Raw genomic sequence first — 18,500 nt, forward strand, 5'->3', positions numbered from 1 at the left:
TGGCCATGAGCCCACTGTGTGTCTGCTCACCCCATCACCTGATATAGCCTCTCTACTGAGGAACTAGGCTGTCTGCTAGGTTGGGGCGGTCTTGGGAGGGAACTTCACCATCCCCAGCCACATCTTGCATGGACTGTGGGTGCAGAAAGCAGAGGTCCTAGGACATCTTCACGCCCAAAGTGCATTTCTGTGGCTGGGGGTGGCAGAAGACCAAGACACAGAACTGCTTGCTCTTAGACTTCCACTGCCACCTGTGCCCTCCACCCTTGTCCCGCCCCAGGGATGCACTTGGAGGGTGAGGATTTTCTAGGCCCCCCCACCTCCCACCTCTGCATTCTGCTACCACAGCCCAGGGGAGATGTAGCTGGGGAGGGTGGGGGCCTTCTCCCAAGGCTGCCCCAGCTGGCAGCAGGCCTACTCATCCCTCAGGGGCTGCAACTCAGGGAGGGGCAGGGTGAACTCAAGGATTAGGTGAGCAGCCTGGTGGACTCAAGGCCAATGCCAGGCATTGCTGGAATGAGCAGCATAAGGTCCTCAGCAGGTGTCTGGGTACCACCAGCTCCTGCGCCCTGCTTAGTGGGCAGGCAGCCCCTACCAGGAGCAATACCAGTTGCCTGGAGGAGCCACTCTGAGGCCTGCTGTCCCAAGATTGACCTTCTGGATGACTTGCGAGAGTTTCTACATCGGCACTTGTTTCTTTGCCTTGCACTTTTATTTTATGGAGAGGGGCCTCTTGCCAAACACATAATGGACCAAACTCTGGCACCTTCAAACTTCTTATGCAGCTTTCTCACTTCTCTTGTCAGTATAACAATCTAAAGTGATGGCCTTATCTGGATTTGACTTCATCTTCATAGAACGTGGGTTGTTTCTTATTTTCTTCAGAATATAAAAAGTTTTTCCAGATCAGCAATAAGGCTGTTTTTGCTTTCTAGTCATTTACATATGCCCTGGAGCAGCAATTTAATTTCCTTCTTGAACATTTCCTTTGCATTGTCAGTGTGACAAAGTAGTGTAAGATGCACAGCTTTTTATTTGAAGTGCAAAAGGTAAGACTCAATTAATTACTCTGTGAAAAACTCCTATTATCAACTGACAAATGAAGTAAGGTAACAAATAGAATCTGATATTAAATTTGTATTATTGTTGCTCTGAGGCACATAAGATAACTTAGTTGTATTACTCACATAAGATAACTCTCATATAAGACAATAGTTTTAGGTTAAAAGTGCAGGCGCTGAAATCAGAATAAAATTGTAATCAATAATTCCACTACTTACTAATGTGAGTACTTTCTCCTTGTCTGCAGAATGGAGAAAATAATAATGCCTGCCTTGTGTAGTTGCTAAGTGATTTACCAAGAAAGAATGCAATATCCAAATCAGTATCCACAACCTGCTCCCCAGTGGGTTCAAGGTTCATAGTTATACATACTATGATTGTAAGTTTGTGCTGTAGTCAGAAATCAGAGTCAGAAATTTGGTTCTACCTGAGTTTGTTGTGTGTGTGTGCGTGTGTGTGTGTGTGTGTTTTACTTAAAACTGCTATATTCCATCTTGTTCAGTTGTAGACAATAATAGTAGCTACCTAATTGTGTAAGTCATGTTGATTGAATAAAAATGTGTGTGTGTCCCCATTAGTTCTAATTCCCTTCACTGATCCTCATCTTGTCAAGAAGTATTTTTAATGCAAAATGCATATAAACAAGAATGCATTTCCAACAAGAATATAAACAGCATATAATTGTGGGACGTTTGGTAAATTGTCCTACTTATTAAATAACCTGATCAACAAGATTATTTTGAGGTTCAAAATGACAAAATTTAAACATGTACGTACAGGGATGATATTGCTATTATCTAGATTTATATGAGATACAGCTAGTCAATTGAGGAAGATCTTTGGAAACTTGTGATTATTCGGGTTAAACTCCTAAAGGAATGCTGGATTTCAGACTCTAGTGTATATATCTTATAATAACCAGAAAATGATACTGACAGCTAGACTTTATAAGTTACTTTTAATAATATTTATCCCATACTTTGGAAATAGCCACAGTAGCACTGTTACCCTACAATAAAGCTCAAGCAAACTTCTTGGAGTGTCATTAAGGTATTTCTTTGATTTTAGACATACAGACTCCAGCAAAATGAAGTTTTATTATTAGCTAGCTACTTAAGTCCCAGGACTTATTTCTGCCAAAACTGATACTGAGAGAACTTGCCCTGAATCCTCTCTCTTCATCATTGAAGAAGGATTCCTGACCTCAGTCAATATTCTCTGTTAAAGTGATTTTAGGCACAATGAGAAAATGTGTGGTTCTCATTTTAACATTAGTATTCTGTACTAATAGATGATACTGGATTAAATTTTGTCAAAACTCTCAATACTTCATTCCTTGTCAAATAGTAATTTGATGATGACTTTCATTTTTTTCTCCTAGAATATTTGACAACATTTTCCCTAATTGATAGGCAAGAATTATACAATTCTGAGTATTTAGTGCAAGATGTAAGAAAAGGATCTTGGAACCAAGATGTCTTGTGAAACCCAATCCTTCAAAATATGTAGATAAGTTTCACAAGACTCCCAAAACTCCAAGGACAAAATAAATTTATCTCCAAAGTAAGGCAGAAAGTTGAGGAGGCAAGTTGATACATCCTATCTTTTTTGGTAACATTCCTGCTTTCTCTCTGTTTTATGCTACTTGAATGTTAGAAGAGTTGCATTTGAGATTAGTACATTTTACACCAGAAGGAGAGATTTCTTATAACCTACAAAAGTCTGGGAGTGGAGAAAAATAACACTTATTAATGGAATTAGAGCTTTGTACTGTCCAAATCTATATGGTTTCCCAGTTGATTAATGAAGATAAAATCTCCAAGGACACAAAAGCCCAAATTTTTAAAATGTTATTTTATGATATGCCAAGACATATTAATGCCATAAATACTGAAACAGTTCTTGGTATAAGCAAAACTTTTCTCATGGTACATTTCTTCTGCAACTTCTTCCCTGATCCCTCTATTCCAGCAGATTCCTCCAAGGACATACTATCTAGGAATGTGGTTCTCTGCTTAAGTCAAACAATGGAAATAGCAAGTGTGTTAGACTCACAGAGGCTGCCTAGGAAACTGCCTTTACCGCTGCTCCCTTTTTGCTCATTGAAGAGTCACTTAAACTTCCTTAGTCATCCTTTTCTTACTTGAGAATAATAAAACCTAATGTTAAGGGTAGCTAAGAGGGGATACTGCACATAAATTTCCAAATACAAAACTGGTGTTCAATACCATCCATGTTATTTATTACTAACTGCCTGCTATCATAATTGGTTTGTTTTTGTAAACCACTTAGACAGAAATATGAATCAACACATTACCAGAATATAAGACAGAATTAAATATTCTGTATAATTTTATTGATTGATAAAATGATGATTGGTAGCGATAAACCATTTTATAAAGTTGTGTTTCATTTCTCTAGTAGGTGACTGGAGATGAGCTCTGAAAACTGGACTCAGATAACAGGATTTGTCCTACTGGGCTTTCCCAGTAACCACATCCTGCAGATGCTTTTGTTTCTGGGGTTGATGGTGACATACATTGTAACAGTCACAGGCAACCTGCTAATCATAGTGCTCAGCTGGATGGACCACCGCCTGCACACACAGATGTACTTCTTCCTGAGGAACCTATCCTTCCTGGAGCTGCTGCTGGTATCTGTTGTGGTTCCCAAGATGCTTGACATCATCCTCACAGGGGATCACACCATCTCATTTGCCAGCTGCATGATCCAGTCCTATCTCTACTTCCTCTTAGGCACTACCGACTTCTTCCTCTTAGCAGTCATGTCTCTGGATCGTTACTTGGCAATCTGCCGACCTCTCCACTATGAGACTCTGATGAGTGGTTATGTCTGTTCCCAGTTGGTGCTGGCTTCCTGGTTAGCTGGGTTCCTCTGGGTACTTTGCCCCACCATCCTCATGGTCAGCCTCCCTTTCTGTGGCCCCAACAGGATTGACCACTTTTTCTGTGACAGTTGGCCCTTGCTGAGGCTCTCTTGTGGGGACACCTCCCTGCTGGAGCTGATGGCTTTCCTGCTCTCTTCATTGGTGTTACTGGGCTCTCTGACCTTGACCTCAGTTTCCTATGCCTTTATCCTTGCCACTGTCCTCAGGGCCCCCACAGCTGCCGAGAAAAGAAAAGCGTTCTCCACCTGTGCCTCACACCTTACGGTGGTGGTTATCTTCTATGGCAGTTCCATCTTTCTCTACATCCGTTTGTCAGAGGCTCAATCCATGCTGCTCAACAAAGGTGTCTCTGTCCTGAATTGTATCATCACACCTCTCCTGAACCCATTTATCTTCAGCCTCCGCAATGACAAAGTGAAGCAAGTGCTGAGAGATGCCCTGAGGTGGCACTGTTCCACTGTTTCCAGGAAACTATGTGGGTCACAAGTAAAAGGAAATATCCCTATTAAATTGGGAAATTAAATATATATTGGAATATTTTTAATGTGCTAGAATTTTTTTAAAGACTCAGGCAATGCCCTACAACTTTCTCAGCTAGTCTGAATGAATATGCAATAAGAAATATCAGAGTTAACTCTCATCATTCTGCCTGTAGTTCTTTTAATGTCTCCACACCCCCACAGAGAAGCCAAACCCAATTGGCCAAAATTTTAGAATTCTGATTAGGACACATTCCTTCTGAGGTGGAATATTTGAATTTGAGAGCATGCAGCGGTGTGTGGCCTCAATGCAGAGAGGCAGATCCTTTTCCACGTGTATGCTGAAGGGCCCCATCACTGCTTCAGTCCCACCAATCACACTGTCAACCAGGGCAGGCTAAACATGGAAATTGCAACTTAGAGTTTAGAGATAAGAGGCCTGGTAAGGACTCCTTCTCCTAGAACAGGGGCTACAAACAAAACCACCAGAACCTCTGATTTGAGAAAGCCAGTTCTGGCTGCGGTGGTAAGTGGTTCTTTAATTTTGGTAGAAATAAGCCAGATGAAGAAAGGAGCCACCAGTGTTTCCTGCAGCACAAGCTGTAGGTACAAAGACTCAAGTATATTGAGGAAACTCAAAGTACAGTATGATCACATATGAGGCAAAGTGAAGGAAAACACAGGGATGGAAAGGTGAGCAGGACCTAGTCAATGCAGCTCTGTTAATATTAAGAAGCTCCAATTAGTAAGAATGGTACAGCCATTTGCTGGCCCTGTGCATCTCCAGAACCCTAAATTAGATAAGAGAAATTGTTTTGGGCTCTAGTAATCTATGATTTTGTATGATCTGAAAGAATTAAAGATTGTATCTAGGTCTCTTAAAACACACTTCACTAATAGATCATAGTAACAAGCACAACACTAGCATTATACTTAAGAATACAATTTTCTTTCTTGTTTTTCCTTGTCTTCCTCATGTGTAAAATAAAGGAACTGAATAACATAACTTTTAATATTTGGGGGGATCACATATCTTTTTTATTTTTTATTATTTTATTGTTGGTCGTTCAAAACATTACTTAGTTCTTAAAATATCATATTTCACAGTTTGATTCAAGTGGGTTATGAACTCCCATTTTTACCCCGTATACAGATTGCTGTATCACATCAGTTACACTTCCATTGATTTACATATTGCCATTCTAGTGTCTGATGTATTCTGCTGTCTATCCTATTCTCTACTATCCCCCCTCCCCTCCCCTCCCCTCCCCCCTTCTCTCTCTACCCCCTCCACTTGTATTCTTCCACTTGTATTATTCTTCTCTTACCCCTCATTTCCTCTTATATGTAATTTTGTATAACCCTGAGGATCACCTTCCATTTCCATGCAATTTCCCTTCTCTCTCCCTTTCCCTCCGTCCTCTCATCCCTGTTTAATGTTGATCTTTTTCTCAAGCTCTTCGTCCCTACCCTGTCCTTGGTTACTCCCCTTATATCAAAGAAGTCATTTGGCATTTGTTTTTTAAGGATTGGCTAGCTTCACTTAGCATAATCTGCTCTAATGCCATCCATTTCCCTCCAAATTCTATGATTTTGTCATTTCTTAATGCAGAGTAATACTCCATTGTGTATAAATGCCACATTTTTTTAATCCATTCATCTATTGAAGGGCTTCTAGGTTGGTTCCACAATCTTGCTATCGTGAATTGTGCTGCTATGAACATCGATGTAGCAGTGTCCCTGTAGCATGCTCTTGTTAGATCTTTAGGGAATAGACCAAGAAGGGGAATAGCTGGGTCAAATGGTGGTTCCATTCCCAGCTTTCCAAGAAATCTCCATACTGCTTTCCAAATTGGCTGCACCAATTTGCAGTCCCACCAACAATGAACAAGTGTACCCTTTTCCCCGCATCCTCTCGAGCACTTGTTGTTGTTGGACTTCATAATGGCTGCCAATCTTACTGGAGTGAGATGGTATCTTAGGGTGGTTTTGATTTGCATTTCTCTGACTGCTAGCGATGGTGAGCATTTTTTCATGTACTTATTGATTGATTGTATGTCCTCCTCTGAGAAGTGTCTGTTCAGGTCCTTGGCCCATTTGTTGATTGGGTTATTTGTTATCTTATTGTCTAATATTTTGAGTTCTTTGTATACTCTGGATATTAGGGCTCTATCTGAAGTGTGTGGAGTAAAGATTTGTTCCCAGGATGTAGGCTCCCTGTTTACCTCTCTTATTGTTTCTTTTGCTGAGAAAACACTTTTTAGTTTGAGTAAGTCCCAATTGTTGATTCTAGTTGTTAACTCTTGCGCTATGGGTGTCCTATTAAGGAATTTGGAGCCCGACCCCACAGTATGTAGATCATAGCCAACTTTTTCTTCTATCAGACGCCATGTCTCTGATTTGATATCAAGCTCCTTGATCCATTTTGAGTTAACTTTTGTGCATGGCGAGAGAAAGGGATTCAGTTTCATTTTGATGCAAATGGATTTCCAATTTTCCCAGCACCATTTGTTGAAGATGCTATCCTTCCTCCATTGCATGCTTTTAGCCCCTTTATCAAATATAAGATAGTTGTAGTTTTGTGGATTGGTTACTGTGTCCTCTATTCTGTACCATTGGTCCACCCGCCTGTTTTGGTACCAGTACCATGCTGTTTTTGTTACTATTGCTCTGTAGTATAGTTTGAAGTCTGGTATTGCTATACCGCCTGATTCACACTTCCTGCTTAGCATTGTTTTTACTATTCTGGGTCTTTTATTATTCCATATAGATTTCATGATTGTTTTATCTATTTCTACAAGAAATACTGTTGGGATTTTGATTGGCCTTGCATTGAACTTATAGAGAACTTTTGGTAATATCGCCATTTTGATGATGTTAGTTCTGCCTATCCATGAACAGGGTATATTTTTCCATCTTCTAAGGTCTTCTTCTATATCTCTCTTTAGGGTTCTGTAGTTTTCATTGTATAAGTCTTTCACCTCTTTTGTTAGGTTGATTCCCAAGTATTTTATTTTTTGGGGGGGGGATATTGTGAATGGAGTAGTTGTCCTCATTTCCGTTTCAGAGGATTTGTCGCTGATATACAGGAATGCATTTGATTTATGCGTGTTGATTTTATATCCTGCCACTTTGCTGAATTCATTTATTAGCTCTAATAGTTTCTTTGTAGACCCTTTTGGGTCTGCTAGGTATAAAATCATGTCATCTGCAAATAGTGATAATTTAAGTTCTTCTTTTCCTATTTTTATGCCTTTAATTTCTTTCGTCTGTCCAATTGCTCTGGCCAGTGTTTCGAGGACTATGTTGAACAGAAGTGGTGAGAGAGGGCATCCCTGTCTTGTTCCAGATTTTAGAGGGAATGCCTTCAATTTTTCTCCATTCAGAATGATGCTGGCCTGTGGCTTATCATAGATTGCTTTTACAATGTTGAGGTATGATCCTGTTATCCCTAATTTTTCTAGAGTTTTGAACATAAAGGGATGCTGTACTTTGTCGAATGCTTTTTCTGCATCTATCGAGATGATCATATGGTTCTTATTTTTAAGTCTATTGATGTGGTGAATAACATTTATTGATTTCTGTATATTGAACCAGCCTTGCATCCCAGGGATGAATCCTACTTGATCATGGTGTATAATTTTTTTGATATGTTTTTGAATCCGATTCACCAGAATTTTATTGAGGATTTTTGCATCTAGGTTCATTAGAGATATTGGTCTGTAGTTTTCTTTCTTTAAAGTGTCTTTGTCTGGTTTAGGTATCAGGGTGATGTTGGCCTCATAGAATGTATTTGGAAGTTCTCCCTCTTTTTCTATTTCCTGAAATAGCTTGAAAAGTATTGGTGTTAGTTCCTCTTTAAAGGTTTTGTAAAACTCTACTGTATACCCATCCGGTCCTGGGCTTTTCTTAGTTGGTAGTCTTTTGATGGTTTCTTCTATTTCCTCTATTGTTATTGGTCTGTTTAGGTTGTCTATATCCTCCTGACTCAATCTGGGCAGATCATATGACTTAAGAAATTTATCTATGCCTTCACTATCTTCTATTTTATTGGAGTATAAGGATTCAAAATAATTATAAGGAAAATAAGTATAAGGATTCAAAATAATTTCTGATTATCTTCTGTATTTCTGAAGTGTCTGTTGTGATATTGCCTTTTTCATCCCGTATGCTAGTAATTTGAGTTCTCTCTCTTCTTCTCTTCGTTAGCATGGCTAAGGGTCTGTCGATTTTATTTATTTTTTCAAAGAACCAACTTTTAGTTTTGTCAATTTTTTCAATTGTTTCTTTTGTTTCAATTTCATTAATTTCAGCTCTGATTTTAATTATTTCTTGCCTTCTACTTCTTTTGCTGTTGTTTTGCTCTTCTTTTTCTAGGATTTTGAGATGAAGTATGAGATCATTTATTTGTTGGTTTTTTCTTTTTTTAAGGAATTAACTCCAAGCAATGAATTTTCCTCTTAGAATTGCTTTCAATGTGTCCCATAGATTCCGATATGTTGTGTCTGTGTTTTCATTTAACTCTAAGAAGTTTTTAATTTCCTCCTTGATGTCTTCTAAAACCCATTTATCATTCAGTAACCTATTGTTCATTCTCCAAGTGATGCATGATTTTTCCTTCCTTCTTTTATTGTTGATTTTCAGTTTCATTCCATTATGATCAGATAAGATGCATGGTATTATCTCTACTCCTTTATATGCCCTGTGACATAATATATGATCTATTTTTGAGAAGGATCCATGTGCTGCTGAGAAAAAGAAGTGTAACTGCTTGATGTTGGGTGGTATATTCTATATATGTCAATTAAGTCTAGGTTATTAATTGTGTTATTGAGTTCTATAGTTTCCTTATTTAACTTTTGTTTGGAAGATCTGTCCAGTGGTGAGAGAGGTGTGTTGAAGTCTCCCATGATTATTGTATGGTGGTCTATTAGACTCTTGAACTTGAGAAGAGTTTGCTTGATGAAAATAGCTGCACCATTGTTTGGGGCATATATATTTATGATTCTTATGTCTTGTTGGTATATGGTTCCCTTGAGCAGTATGTAGTGTCCCTCTTTATCCCTTTTGATTAACTTTGGCTTGAAATCTATTTTATTAGATATGAGTATGGACACTCCTGCTTGTTTCCACAGTCCATATGAGTGATATGATTTTTTCCAACCTTTCACCTTCAGTCTATGTATATCTTTTCCTATCAAATGCGTCTCCTGTAGGCAGCATATTGTTGGGTCTTGTTTTGTGATCCATTCAACTAGCCTGTGTCTCTTAATTGGTGAGTTTAAGCCATTAACATTTAGGGTTATTATTGAGATATGGTTTGTTCTTCCAGCCATATTTGTTTATTAATGTTACTAAACCTGATTTGTTTTCCTCTTTGATTACTTTCCCCCCTTTACTGTCCTACCTCCCACTGTTGGTTTTCATTGTTATTTTCCATTTCCTCTTCCTGTAATGTTTTGCCAAGGATTTTTTGAAGAGATGGTTTTCTAGCTGCAAATTCTTTTAACTTTTGTTTATCGTGGAAGGTTTTAATTTCATCTTCCATCCTGAAGCTTAATTTTGCCGGATACACGATTCTTGGTTGGAACCCATTTTCTTTCAGTGTTTGAAATATGTTATTCCAGGATCTTCTAGCTTTCAGAGTCTGTGTTGAGAGATCAGTTTGGTTTACCCCTAAATGTAATCTGCTTCCTTTCTCTTGTAGCTTTTAAAATTCTCTCCTTATTCTGTATGTTGGGCATCTTCATTATAATGTGTCTAGGTGTGGATCTCTTATGATTTTGCACATTCGCCGTCCTGTAGGCTTCTAGGATTTGGGATTCTGTCTCATTCTTCAAGTCTGGGAAGTTTTCTCGTATTATTTCATTGAATAGATTGTTTATTCCTTTGGTTTGGAGCTCTGTGCCTTCCTGTATCCCAATGACTCTTAAGTTTGGTCTTTTAATGTTATCCCATATTTCTTGGAAGTTCTGCTCATGGTTTCTTAGCAGTCTTGCTGAGCTGTCTATGTTCTTTTCAAGTTGAAATACTTTGTCTTCATTGTCTGATGTTCTATTTTCTAAGTGATCTACTCTGCTGATAGTATTCTCAATTGAGTTTTTAAGTTGGTTTATTGCTTCCTGCATTTCTAGGATTTCTATTTGTTTGTTTTTTATTACCTCTATCTCCATGTGTAATTGATCTTTTCCTTCCTGGATTTGTTTATGTAGTTCCTTGTCAAAGTGATCTTTCATTGTCTGATTTTGCTGTCTCATGTCTTCCTTGAGACTCCAGATCATCTGAAGCATGTATATCCTGAACTCTTTATCTGACATTCCATCTGTTGCAGCTATTACCTCTTCTAAAGTTGAGTTGACCTGCATTGCTTGTGGTCCTTTCTTTCCTTGTCTTTTCATACTGCTTGTGTTTCTTTCTGCTTGGTGAAACTGTTGTGTTTTTGAAATTTTCCCCCTATTTATTTATATTGCTCTTGTATAGTTGGAAAATCTCCCTTGCAGGGTGGGGAGTGGCTGTGCTCCTCCTCTAATTAGGGTGATCTGTCTACCACGCTGGTCGGTCCCAGGTCTGCCCACCCTGTGGGCGCGGGTGGCAGCTCTGCTCTGCCCGCACTCCAATTGTGGTGACGTAACTACCACGCCCTCGGGTCGTTGGTCCTGATCCGGATGTGGGCAGCGGCTCTGCTCGGCCCCTACTCCAATTGGTGTGACGTGTCTACCACACTGGCAGGCCTCTAGGCCTGTTCCGCCGGTGGGTCACAGGTCTGCCTACCTTGCGGGCTAGGGCGGCAGTTCTGCTCAGCCCCCACTCCAAATGGGGCTACCTGACTGCCTCTCCAACGGGTCGCTGGGCCTTTTCCGGACATGGGCGGCGGCTCTGCTCCACCCCCACTCCAACCAGTGTGACGTGACTGCCTCGGTGCTACGTGTCCACCACGCTGGCAGGCTACCGGGCCTGTCCTGCCAGTGGGTCGCAGGTCTGCCTACCTTGCAGGCTCAGACGGCGGTTCTACACAGCCCCTACTCCAAATGGGGTGACTTGGCTACCACGCCGTCAGGTCGCTGGTCCTGTTCCAGGCGTAGGCGGCTACTCTCTTCGGCCCCAGCTGCAGTTGGGGTGTCGTGATACCACGCCGGCAGGTCACTTGGCCTCTTCTGGGCGCAGGCGGCACACATATCTTTTTAAAATATCTTTATTTTATTTATTTTTATGTGGTGCTAAGGATCAAACCCAGCGCCTCGCACCTGCTAGGCAAATGCTCTACCACTGAGCCACAACTCCAGCCCCTCACATATCTTTTTTTTGAGAATTTCATGAAATTCATAACCTTTTTCCTCCCCAAAATATTATATAGAGACCTAAAACTTAGCAAAGGATTTCAAGTTGTTTATGGAACACTTAAACTCATTTATGGAACCCTAAATTAGATAAGAGAAATCATGTTTGGCTCTGGAAATCTGTAATTCTATATGATTTTTAAAAGAGTGCAGATTATATCTAGGTCTGTTCAAACACACTTCACTTTTAGATTCTGATAGTAAGTGCCATCATTAGTATTATATTAGTGGTAATATGGATGGATGAATAGAAGATAGGTAGGAGATAGATAGGTAGGTAGATAGATAGTATATAAAAATATATCTGGATAGGGAGAGAGAGAGAAAGATGTAGACTCTGACACTATACATACTAAGTATGAGAAACTGAGGCTAAGTTAGTATACTTTATTGTATACTTCAGGAAAAACTATAAATTCACCACACCTAAAGCAAGTTAATTGAAGAACTATAACACTCTGAACATAGTTAGCTTTTAAGTTGCATGTGCCAAGGACATGAACAAATAGCCTGTTCCAGATTCATCTACAGTCCTAAATTCCAATCATTATCAGTGCCCATTGGGCCACCTGAGCCATATTGATCTATTTTAGGAGGACTCTAGGTAATTATTTTTATAGGAACAATAATAGGAAGGTAACAGCCTTTTGGGCATTGATCTGCCATTTTTGGTGTACAAATTAAATCAAGTAATCTTGGAAAATCAGATTTCATTTTCAGAATAAAGAAAGGATAAACAAACTACTCTGTGTCAAGCAGCTTTAAAATCCTATCATTTCTGTAATGGTTGTGGTTGATTCAATAAGAAATATATTTTTTAAAAAAAATCTTATCATTTCAATGATTATAACTCTATTTAGATTTTTCAGCATCCTAAGTTTCATTGCAAACTGAAAAAAGTTAAATAAACTTTTAGTTCAAACAGGCACAAACACTGAAGAAAAGTCATTTTGTTCAATTTCTAATAATCTCTGTGCTTTTGTATAACTTCTCCTATTCTGTTCAGACACATTGATTGTAGAGTCTATAAGAACTATTTGGTAGTCCAAAAGGAAATACTTTGTGCATAATAAATCGAAGCATTTAAATTGCCTCTTTAAATCAGGTATCCATTAATCTTTATACTCCAAAAATTTTACCATAAGGTACATAAAGAGAGAACAGAATCAAAGAAGACATCAATAATTTTTGAGACTTGCAATTTATATCAAGAAAATAGTCATGAAATTTGTTTGTTGGCTAAGAAAGACAGGATTTTCTTCTTCCTTTTACTGTCACTTTAACACACAAGTGTCAAGGCCTGAATAACTTACTAGAACATATATTTTTACCTAAAGAAGATCCTGGTAAAAACAAGAAGAGAAAGGATAATGATAAAAAGAAATAAAGGAATAAAGGGACAGGGGAGTGGATGATCAGAGATCTTCTTGGTGCTCTTTACTGCCTCTGGAGTGGCACTGAAGAGAATGCCAAGGTCAGGAGACCTTCTCTTGCACCACAGAAAGACATCTTGAATGAACTCACCCCACAGGCTGTCCACCAAATGAGCTGATATGTGGCATAATTAAAGTCATCTAAGAGAAACAGGATGGTGAGGAAAAGGAAGGGCCACTCTGGGTCTCTGTGAGACCCAGATAGAATACATGACTGACTGTACCCGCCCCCAGGCAGAGTACAGATGTAGTCTGAACCACATCAGTAGGGTTATCATGGGGGTCACAGTGACGGGGGTAAGATAATTGCACCCTATAGAATGAAAACCGTGACCAGGAAATGATGGAGAAAGTCAAGGGACTCATCATTGGTCTTAACCCAAAGCAAAGCATAGATGAGACTGTTGGAACTGGAGCATCACCAGGCCCTAACCAAACAGAGAAACCCAACTTCAAGCCTTGTCAGTGAGCATCCAGGGCCAAAACAGAGATAGAACTATTCTCGGGTCCAGTTGTGAATCCAAAAGGCAGCTCAGGCCAGAAGGCAGATGGCAGAATCCTAAAGCCTGATTTATTTTGTAAAGAAATGATCATCTACTTAAAAGAACTGTGTGATTTTATATACAGAAGTAAGTGTACTAGATGTGCCTAATTTTCCTCAATTGCCCAGCCAAGTAATCCTTGTAAAGAAAATAATATCAGTTATTAAAAATAAAGAAACTACATTTTACTTGCACACATGATTTTGTCTAAGTAAATATGTGGCTCTACTTCAAGTTCATGCCATGAGAAAAGAACTCTGACTTAGGTATTGTAACTCTAAAATTCCCTTTCCACTAATGTGCACTCTCTTTAACAGATGAAGTGTTTACTCTGTCATGTCCTTTACTTTAATATCCCAACTCCCTTTTCTCTAATCCTAGGCCTTTTCTATTTGGACACTGACCCATGCTCTAGTCCTTGTATCTAAACATTTCTTCTCAGTTGGCTGTATTGTGGGAAGCAACTTTGCTTATAGTGACTTATTAAAACATAAGTGAAGAACAATGACATAATGCAAAGATGACAGATTCCATGAAGGGTAACACTGATTGATTATAATCAGTCAAAAAGTTAAATTTGCAAAACCTTGCTTGTTTTATTTTTACAAATATTCTTATGTATGCATGTGGGGATAAAAAGGTACAACCCTCACAATTCCGGTGAGATTTGATTGACAAACTTTGTCATAGCATATATAGCAATCTGAATCAAGGCGAGAATAAGATATTAGAAAAGAATATAGAGATGATGAAAGAAGTCTATAATCATTTTTCTATCACTTCTTAAGCTGAAGTAGAGACTACTTTCTATTTAAGAACCAGAGGATGAAATACTGTCAAAGCAGTCATCTGTGGTTCTGCAAAGCTTAAAAGGTAGCTGAATGTAAGAATGAGTTTTTGAGCAAAGCTATAGAAAAAACTACTCACCTATATAAGTCTTCTGGATGTTTGTCCCCTCAAGAAAATTCCCCCTTAATTCTCTACATCTCCTTCTCCAATTCCACATTCTTCATGTGTCCATTTCTCCAGGAATTATCTGCCCATATTCCAATTTCCAATCTGCCTGACTCTCACAACCACACTTGACCTAGTCCAAGTTAAATTCCAATTCTACCCATGATGTGAGTCTAATCAACAAAAATTCACAAAGAGATACTGACTTTTAGGAGCATGAAGAAGATTAGATATTATCTAGAATTTAGGCTTCAAAGTTATGTAGACATACGTACATTGGGTTCCAGAAATGAGCTCCGTGGCCTTCAATAAGTTATTTAAGTGTCTCTAACCCACAATTGACTCATCTTTTAAAATGAGTTAAAATAAATAATAAATATAAATCACTTGATATAATGCCTGACATAATAAGCTCTTACCAAATGCTGTTTAGATGAAGAAGATGAAGAGGAAGACTATGACAATAATTGCAATAATGATAGCAACAATGACCTTGAGAAACTATGAGGAAAAAATTAATTTGACGGACATAATTTTCTTCTTCTTCATTGATAGACATTTAGTCAGTCTCTTGAAATCAGGATCCCACTTTTATTTTAACCTTCATATCTCCAGGAAGATGACAAGTGTTTTGAGCTCTTCAAATATGTTTTGTGTCCAAGAAGTGATAGCAAGAAAGACCCCAGGTTTACCACCTCCATGCATACTGCAGCTGGAAATTTCTTGGCAAGGCCAACATGCTCATCTAGGAAGGTGCTCTCTGAACCATATGGTACTTCTGTATGGAACTTGGAGACTTTTTCTTTAGACGGCATCCCATGTTCTAGATTGGTTAAAAGTTATGTCTCCAGAAATTGTGATTCTAAACAATGGACAAGCAATAGGGAAGGAGCTTTATCTACTGTATGGGTTTTCTCAAGCAAGTTAGTACAGCGAAGCATTTCTCAGATTCTCCGAACCCTGTCTCTGCTAACCTGGGGGTCAACGCTCTGGGGGACCAATAAAATTCTTCTGCCTCTTCCACAGTTTCTTCATGGCCATAATCACTTCTTTGTTTCTCAGGGTATAAATGGCAGGGTTCAACATGGGAGTGACCATTGTGTACAGCACAGAGACTGCTTTGTCCATGGGGAATGTCCGAAAAGGCCTTGCATAGATATAGATGCAAGGCACAAAGATTAAGGTCACCACAGCAATGTGAGAGGCACAGGTAGACAGAGCCTTGCTGCGATCCTCCCGAGAGTGGCTTCGGAGCATCACTAGCAATGCTGTGTAGGATCCCAGCAGCACCAAAAAACACATTAGGGTGACCAAACCATTGTTAGACACCATCAGAAGCTCTAAGACAAAAGTGTCAGTGCAGGCCAATTTGATCAGCTGAGGCACATCACAATAAAAGTTGTCCAGCTTGTCAGGCCCACAGAAGGGCAGCTGGATAGTCAGTGCAACCTGTACAATGGAGTGGATGAAGCCCCCCACCCAGGAGGCTGCCATGAAGAGCCCGCACACCATCTGGTTCATAATGAGCGTGTAGCGCAGGGGCTGGGAAATGGCCACATAGCGGTCATATGCCATGACAGTCAGCAGGAAGATCTTGATGCCTCCGATGAAGTGGAAGAAGAAAAGCTGAGTCAGGCAGGCAGAGAAGGAAATGGTGGGGTTTTCTGAGAGCAAGTCGACCAGCATCCTGGGTGCTGTGATAGAGGAGTAGCAAAAGTCCAAGAAAGAAAGATTGCCTAAGAGAAAATACATGGTTGTGTGCAGGCGTGGATCAGAGGTCACTATGGCCACAATGAGGAGATTTCCAGTGACAGTCATAAAGTACACAGCTGCGAAGAAAATGAAGAAGAAGAATCTAAGCTCCCATACCTGAGAAAGCCCCAGTAGAACAAATGCCGTCACCTGGGAATGATTTGATGGATTCATCTGCGTGGTGTGAACCTACTGAAGAAAATGGACATATTCATCGAGGTATCTGCAAGCTTCCCTGAAATAGTTTTCTCCAGCCCATCTTAGTAATTATCAACTGTTTCATTCCATAGGAAGAATGTTGTGAGTTGTGCTATTGGACACCATGCATGTGAAAGAGAAAGACTCCTTTCTTGTGATTCTAGAAAAGCCCAGAGAAACTCTAAGTTCCTAGTAAAATCTAAAAATAGAGGGAACTAAAATATTAAGCTCCTCCAAAATGTTTGAGTACCAATGTAGTTTTAGAAACATAACCCAAAGAATACTTTCTTACTTATATGGGAACAAGAAGAGGAAGCTTTAAACATTCATTGAAATTTAAAACTCACCATCCCAAGATAGTGCTACATGCTCTAAGAATACTCAGAAATTAACCTTACAAGATATGTCTAAGATCTATGTGAGAACAATCTAAACTTCTATAAATTTATGGATTGACTTACTTAAATGTCATGTTTTAAATAAAAGTAAACCATGAATGCTACATATATTATTTTTAATTGTTTCAATCTCTCCAATAAATTCATTTATCGACTTTATTAAGGTATAGTTGACAATGAATAATTGCTTACATTTCAGCAGTAAAATGATAATTTGCAATAGGCATACGCTGTGAAGCATTGATCATGATCAAACCAACTAATACATTCATCATCTCAAGCCCTTATCATTTCTTATGTTTATGGTTAGAGCATGTCATATCTGCCCTTCCAGCAGATTTTAACTGTACAATATAATATTGTTAACCCTATTCATGTGGTTGAATTAGCTCTCTATAATTTATGTATTTACATTTCTAAAACTGTACCTCTCGATCAGCATCTACCCATATCCTCCTCTCCAGCCCCTGGTAAGCACTCTTATCTATTCCTATGACTACAACATTTTTAGATTCAACATAGAAGATAAGTTATGCAAAACTTATCTTTCTGCATCTGGCTTATTTCATTTAGTGTAATATCCTCCAGTTTCCTCCATGTTGTCACAAATGGCAAAATTTTCTTCTTTTTTAAAGCTGAATATTTGATTATATATATGCATAATATTCTGTTACACCCACACACCACATTTTCCTTATCTATTTATCCACTAATGGACATTTAGACTGCCTCCATACTTAATTCCATACTTGAGCTGAAATTAACATGACTAAGAGTTGCTTTTTTGACAAAAAGTAAAAATTAACTAGACTAAGAAAAAAGAAGACAAAATCAGAAGCAAAGGAGGAAACATTCCAATGGATGTCTCAAAAATGCAAAGGACTATAAGGCACTATTATAAATAACTACAAAACAACTGAATAATTTAAAAGAAATTGATAAATTCCTAAAACATACAATCTTAAAAATTGAATCAAAAAGAAAGGCTGAATATCTCAATAACAAGGAGAATGAAAAAATAAAAATCTCCCAATGATGAAACCCCCAGGAACAGATGGCTTAACTGATGAATTAAACTGAAACTCAAAGAATAATTAATACCAAGCCCTCCTAAACTATTCCAAAAAACAAGAAAAGGAATACTTCCAAACTCATTCTATGAGACCAGCATTACCCTGATGCCAAAGCCAGACAATGCCACTATAGCTAATATCTCTGATTAACAGAGATGCAAAAATTCTCAAAATACTAGCAAACAGAATTTAACAGCACATTAAAGATCATACATACACTATGAACAAGATGACTATATCGTATACTTAGTTTGACATAATTTTCATAATCTACAATAATTTACTTTTAATTTTCCTTGTAATGAGAATTTATTTACTTTGTCCCTTAACAAATAAGGTTGCACTTATCCTATTATATTCATCT

At 38.7% G+C, this 18,500-nt stretch overlaps 2 protein-coding genes across 2 annotated transcripts; one reads left to right on the forward strand and one right to left on the reverse strand.

Moving 5' to 3' along the window:
• Positions 1 to 3,496: 3,496 nt before the first annotated feature.
• LOC308641649 (olfactory receptor 6T1-like) lies at positions 3,497 to 15,222 on the forward strand (the record flags this gene model as incomplete). Its single annotated transcript, XM_081280291.1, has 2 exons — positions 3,497 to 4,445; positions 15,149 to 15,222. 2 exons carry the CDS (start codon positions 3,497 to 3,499, stop codon positions 15,220 to 15,222), a joined length of 1,023 nt encoding a protein of 340 aa, XP_081136417.1.
• Positions 15,223 to 15,696: 474 nt separating this feature from the next.
• Positions 15,697 to 16,641, reverse strand: OR4D5 (olfactory receptor family 4 subfamily D member 5; the record flags this gene model as incomplete). The annotated part of the gene is made up of 1 exon (XM_081280292.1): positions 15,697 to 16,641. One exon carries the CDS (start codon positions 16,639 to 16,641, stop codon positions 15,697 to 15,699), a length of 945 nt encoding a protein of 314 aa, XP_081136418.1.
• Positions 16,642 to 18,500: the final 1,859 nt, after the last annotated feature.

Source organism: Spermophilus citellus, assembly GCF_964194105.1.
Source record: "Spermophilus citellus genome assembly, chromosome: 2".
NCBI lineage: Eukaryota > Metazoa > Chordata > Mammalia > Rodentia > Sciuridae > Spermophilus > Spermophilus citellus.